This window comes from Sinocyclocheilus anshuiensis, unplaced genomic scaffold, assembly GCF_001515605.1.
Source record: "Sinocyclocheilus anshuiensis isolate Anshui unplaced genomic scaffold, SAMN03320099.WGS_v1.1 scaffold87, whole genome shotgun sequence".
Taxonomy (NCBI): Eukaryota; Metazoa; Chordata; class Actinopteri; order Cypriniformes; family Cyprinidae; genus Sinocyclocheilus; species Sinocyclocheilus anshuiensis.
The window spans coordinates 851,611-858,376 of NW_015549609.1; the positions used below are offsets into that span (position 1 = coordinate 851,611).

Here is a 6,766-nt window from a genome sequence, read left to right on the forward strand (position 1 = left end):
ATGTGTGTGTATTTATATATACATAATAAATATACACAGTAAACATACTGTACATATATAATGTAAAGAAAAAAAAATATTTTGGATGCGATTACTCGCGATTAATCATTTGACAGCACTAATTTTTAAACAACTGTACTTGCAGATAATATAAAATTAATGAAATAAAAGGCCACTTTTTTTGAGAGGCACTTTAATGACCATGTTTCCTAAGTACTTTTTTAAAAAGTATGTATTTAAATTAAACATAAAATCGTTGTTTTAGTAAGCTTTTCACATGCTTTAAAGAAGTACACTCATTTTAATGTGTTGCCTAACATACTGAAGCTGAATAGTTTTACCTGTATAATTTTATCTGTAGTGTGTTATATAGTATTACATTTAAAGTAAACATATTTTAAATGTACTAAATTGCAACTACATTACAAAAGTGTAATTAAAAAATATTATTTAAATAGTTGACATTCAGGTTTCAACAGAAATTACATTACATAAAGTATATTTTAGTTTACCATAAATGCTTGTCAGAACATTCAGCAGTACTTTAACCATATTTCAAAGACAATTCATTATAAAATTACATATAAAGATGTTCTTAGTGAGTCAAAAACCAATTGCATTTAATATAAATTTAAAATATAATACATTTTCATTTAATTGCAATTAACATGCAATTAAGTGACCAAAAACATTCCATTCGGTTTGCACTTGAGTATTTTCTTTTAAAGTAATATTTTCACAATAAGTACTCTTTTATATGCTAAAGTGTACCTTTGAACCTTAGAACATATTTAGTATATTTTATAAAACAAAATTAGTTAATTTTATTAATACTAAGGAAATAATGTGATGTTAACAAATCACTAAAATTTAGTTTTTTTAATGCAATAAATTCAGACATTTTAGATGGGACTTGAGTGTCCCAATAGTTTCTGCACAAGCAAAAGGCATACATTTCTTAAATGCTATGAATAATTCTTAAAAAAAAAAAAAAGTCTGAGAAGCAGCCTTTAATGTTGTGTTTTGATCATTATTTTGTAGCTGTTTATAGCAAGGCTGCTCAGTCCTGCTCCTGAAGATCTGTCTTTACAGTTTTAGATGTTTTTGTGAACGAACAGACTTTTTAAATCCACAACAATCAAAGAAAACTGCTATTTTGCAATAACAAGAGTCTTTACTGTATCAGCTCAGCCACTCTGCCGGTCACGTTCCGATGCGCAGAGGAGAACAACAGGATCGACAAGAGAATCACTCGCTTCGTCCTTCCAGTTGGTGCGACTATCAATATGGACGGCACTGCACTGTATGAAGCTGTTGCTTCTATATTCATAGCTCAGCTGAACAACTACGACCTGGACGCTGGCCAGATTGTTACCATTAGGTAGGCGGGATATAAGCCAGCTGGTGTGATATAATAGAGTTAAGTGGCTTTATGAAGGACGAAGGCCCGAGTGATACTTTTTTGACATGTTCATTCCGTAGTATCACGGCAACAGTCGCCAGCATTGGTGCAGCAGGAGTTCCAAATGCTGGACTGGTAACCATGGTGATAGTCCTCACAGCAGTGGGCCTTCCTGCCAGTGATGTCACCCTCATCGTTGCTGTCGATTGGCTGCTGTAAGTATCTGTTTTTTATCATCACAGTGTCAGGTTTACACAGTAGTGATGAGGTATTTTTGCAGGCCAACCCGTAAGTTTGCATCACCCTGGTTCCCTCGCCTCGACAAGATCCCAGTAGGATTTTTCCATTGGACTTTTGGATTATTACTGAAATTAATAAGCTCTGTGATCAACAAAAGTTTATTCATCGTGATAATCTTTTATGACTTTTTAAGCTTAAATACAATTGCCAGAAGTAAAACGCTAAATGTAGGTTATATATAAATGGCTATAAACTACACCACGGTCACATGACTTCAACGTCACCACCATTAAGCTTCAGACAACTCTTTCGGCCTTTAACTCAAACTTACAGGGAAAAGTTTTTTAAATAGAGTAGTTTGCAAGAGCGAAGAGTTGTGAAAGCAGACTATTGAGTACTAGTCTGAGATGAGTTTACCTGTTCGCTGTGATGATATTTAATGATCCTCACAACCTCTGTGTTCCCATTTAGACTCTTGTTAGCAACCACCTTTTTCAAGGCAAGTAAAAAGTTTGTTGTTTCTGGTTTTTGGCCTATAAAAATATATAATCCCTGTAGCACTCAATTGGTTCATTCAAATCATCCTGGAAAGTTTGTATTTACGAGTTGGCAAATCATAATTACAACGTCAGGTGCATTTAAATCAATTTGGTTAGAGCGAGATGGCGATGTACCTTTTCTACCAAATTTTTTTTTACTGTAAATTGACGTAAAAAATTTATAAATTATTAATATTATTATTATTATTAATTGTAAGCGAGGAATTCTGAACTGAGCCCCAAGTTTCCAAGTTTGGGCCGTGTCAGTGAGAAAATTATGGATGCAGCGTTTTTCATTTACAATAAAACTATCAAAGTTGTTTCATCTATGCATGTACAAAATTTGATAGAATATATAACGATTCAATTTACAGCACCTTCATAAATTGAATAAAAACATAAAAATGCAAAAACTCACTGAGGCACATTCTTTATTCATCAGCTTGTATAAGTAGAGTTTATAATCTTGATAATTTCTTTTTCTTTTTGGTAGAAAAGGGCCAACTTATGGAAGCCCATTTCTGGAATAAAAAAAAAATAATAATAAAAAAGGTATTTGTGACTTTTTATTTCACAATTCTGACATTTTCACACAATTCTGAGATGTAAACACAGAATTCTGAGAAAACAAGTCAGAATTGAGATATAAACTAACAATTGTACAATATAAGCTCGCAACTCTGAGAAAAAAGTCAGAATTATGAGATATAAACTCAGAATTCTGAATGTTTTTGCAATTCTGAGTTTCCATTTCACAGTTCTGAGTTTAGATCTCGCAATTCTGACTTTTTTTTTTTTTTTGTTTAAATCAAGTAACTTTGTTTTTTGTTTCCGCCACAGAATAAAAAATAAAAATTGCGACTTTTTTTATCTCACAATTACGACTTTTCTTCCCTGAATTGTACATTTATGTCGCAATTGTGAGTTTATAACTCATATAACATCTAACAATTCTGACTTTATATCTCGCAATTCTGACTTTATATCTGCCAATTCTAAAAAATTGTGAGATAGAAACTCAGAATTGCAAGAAAAAAAACTGAACTGTGAGATAAAAAAAATACTTTTTTATTATCCCGTGACGGAAACAAGCCTCCATCGTGCTCCAACCAAATGACTTGAAAACACCTGACATAGTAATTATGACTTCCTAACTCATAAATACAAAGTTCCTAGGAGTTCTTAAAGGGTTAGTTCACCCAAAAATGAAAATTATCCTGTGTTTAACTCACCCTCAGAGCATCCTAGGTGTATGTGACTTTCTTCTTTCAGACGAATCCAGTCGGAGTTATATTAAAAATTGTCCTGGCCCCTCGAAGCCTTTCAATGGGGGTAAGCGGGTGTTGGTTGTCAACAGTTCAGAAGACGTGAAATAAAGTGCGCACATCCGTAATAAAACGTCCCTCACACAGCTCCGGGAGGATAAATAAAGGCCTCCTGTAGCGAATCCATGCATTTTTGTTTGATAAATATCCATATTTCAAACGTAATAAACACTTTTTTCTCACTTCCGCTGACTGTCATATGCGGAAGCCGTTCCGGCGGATGAGGCAAGATGTATGCGTCGTGCGTGCGCCTCTGAGAAATGCAGGAGCAAAGGAAACAAAGTTTCCTTACTTTAGCAATGGAAAACCAGTCTCCTCTTGGCTTATATCGAAATCCTCTGACATTTTTCTTTATAAAGGCCTCCTGTAGCGAATCCATGCATTTTTGTTTGATAAATATCCATATTTCAAACGTAATAAACACTTTTTTCTCACTTCCGCTGACTGTCATATGCGGAAGCCGTTCCGGCGGATGAGGCAAGATGTATGCGTCGTGCGTGCGCCTCTGAGAAATGCAGGAGCAAAGGAAACAAAGTTTCCTTACTTTAGCAAAGGAGAACCAGTCTCCTCTTGGCTTATATCGAAATCCTCCGACATTTTTCTTTACAAATGCTCGTTTTGTGCTTCTAATTCGTGACCGGCGTTTTGTTTTGTTTAGTCTCCGCGTTCGTCACTAATCACGCAACGCCGACGTCTTACGTCATCCGCCAGAACAGCTTCCGCGTATGACAGTCAGCAGAAGTGAAAAAAAGGTGTTTATTAAGTTTGAAATATGGATATTCATCTTACAAAAATGCATGGATTCGTTACAGGAGGCCTGACTCGATGATTGGAGTAATGGCTGCTAAAAACCCTATAGTTGCTATAGTGTGAAAGTTTACATTGATTTCTCTCATCAAATCAGCGATCGCTTCCGTACCATGATCAACGTGCTGGGAGACGCCTACGGCGCTGGAATAGTCCAGAAGCTGTCAAAGCGAGAACTAGAGAGGATGGACCTGATTTCAGACGTGGACGCGGCCAACCCCTTCGCACTGGAGACCACGCTGGACGACGACGAGTGTGAGAAGAAATCTTACGTGAACGGTGGATTCACCATCGACAAAAGCGACGCTATTTCCTTCACCGAGACCTCGCAGTTCTAGAGGCGCGCGGCGGTCTCTGCTGAACACGTGACATCGCTGAAAGGAGTCCAGAGAGGTAGGAGCCATTCATAAAACCAGTGGCATGACTAGGACAGAAAGTCATTAGCGAGGACATGATTGAGTGCGGACATTAGCAATACCTGCCCTTGCGGTTCTCCTTCCTTCATTTTCCCAACCTTGCTCTTGAACTTACGTGTGCGTGCGCTAGACTGAGAGAAGAAAAAAACAGACGTGAGAAAACTGTGCTTCCATAGCTCATTAACATGTTTCCATGAATTATGCAAAGCTGTTTTCTTTTTATTAATGGCAGTTGTTTCCTTTGGTTTTGTACTAACGAACAGCTTTTTAGCAGTAGGGCGATTTGTATGGCAAGCCGTTTTAGCTTAAAATATTCCAAGCGTTACTCGTCAGAATTGCATTTTTACTAGTAAGAATTCAATTAGAGAGCTCTACAATTACATTCTTACTAGTAACAATGCCAATTAGAGAGCTCTCTACATCTATTTTAACTAGCTATAAATACAAGAGAGCTCTAATTTAATTAAATTTAATTAGAGAGCTCTGCAATTGCATTGTTACTAGTAAGAATTAAATTAGAGAGCTCTACAATTCAATTCTTACTAGTAACAATACCAATTAGAGAGCTCTCTAATTCAGTTCATACTAGTAAAAATGCAATTACAGAGCTCTCTAATTCAATTCTTACTAGTAAGAAATCTAGTTACAGAGCTCTACAATTGTATTCTTACTAGTAAAAACTTGTATTCATTAGATGCGAAACAGATTTGCGACTACATCCATTTGCCTTTCCAAATCCCACCTGTGGTGATACACTTCAAAATAAAAGCCCCATAAGCATGAATTGATAGCATTTTCATTGTGTCAGAATGACCATAAGAGTGAGATGACAGTTTGGAAAGGTTTTGTTTTAATATTTAATCACTTCCTTAATTCACACCTTTATATTATTATTATTATTATTTCTTTATTTCAGACCCTTAGGTCCATATCACAAAAATGAAAATAAAGAGTAGCCTGTATGTAGTCTTGAAAATACTTTACCAGACAAAATATCACCTCATTTTGGTGTTTATTATGCACTGTAACATGCATGCAAAATTTGAGCTAGTACATATATAGGCTAATTAATAGGTTAATTGTCACTCTTGACAAAATGTGTTTTAAAATTTCTTTATTTTTCTTTCTTTCTGTCTTTCTCTTTTTTTTTTTTTGGTCAGACATTAGGGGGGAAAATTCAATTGCGACATTATTTTGGGGTATTTTTTCGATAAGCTTAATTAGGCGATATTTTGCTGAGTGTGTTTTTGTGCTGGAACCGTGGTTTTGGCCAATAGGTGGCAGCACGACTCTGTCTTACTGAGTGATTAATTTAAAAACAGATTCATGCAAGTACGAAACATGTCTCGGAGACGCGCAACAGTTATTTTCCGGCTTTGTTTGGAACTCTTACTAGTAAAAATTTAATTAGAGAGCTCTCTAATTGCAATTGTTACTAGTAAAAATTGAATTAGAGAACTCTCTAATTGGAATTCTTACTAGTAATAATTCAATTGAGCTCTCTAATTGTAATACTAGTAACATTTCAATTGTAGAGCTCTGTAATTAAAAATGAATGGAAGTCAATGGAAACATGACTAGAAAGCTTAACAAAAACAGGTATTTTACAACCAATAATTAAATTAAAAACCCGTTTTATGAATATGCATGAGGCGCAATTATCATGAGCTCTGCAATTAAGCATATCTTTAATTTGTTTTGTTTTTTACTAGTAAAAATTTAATTATGAGCTCTGTAATTGCATTTTTACTTGTAAGAATTAAATTTGAGAGCTCTAATTGCAATTGTTACTAGTAAAAATTTAATTAGAGAGCCCTCTAATTGGAATTTTTACTAGTAAAAACTAAATTAGAGAGCTCTCTAATTGTAATACTTACTAGTAAAATTTCAATTGTAGAGCTCTGTAATTAAAAATGAATGGAAGTCAATGGAAACATATGACTAGTAAAAATTCATTTGCAGAGCTCTCTAATTGAAATTGTTACTAGTAAGAACTGAATTAGAGAGCTCTGTAATTGGAATTCTTACTAGTAATAA

The 6,766-nt window shown here is 34.8% G+C and overlaps 1 protein-coding gene across 1 annotated transcript in view; it reads left to right on the top strand.

The window, feature by feature from the left end:
• Positions 1-5,015, top strand: part of LOC107659129 (excitatory amino acid transporter 3-like) — a 24,706-nt gene extending 19,691 nt beyond the window's left edge. Inside the window, exons 10-12 of the mRNA XM_016447961.1 lie at positions 1,187-1,381; positions 1,483-1,617; positions 4,411-5,015. Coding sequence (XP_016303447.1) covers positions 1,187-1,381; positions 1,483-1,617; positions 4,411-4,651 — 571 coding nt within the window. The 3' untranslated portion in view covers positions 4,652-5,015. The remainder of the gene's footprint in view (positions 1-1,186; positions 1,382-1,482; positions 1,618-4,410) is intronic.
• The last annotated feature ends 1,751 nt before the right edge of the window (positions 5,016-6,766 follow it).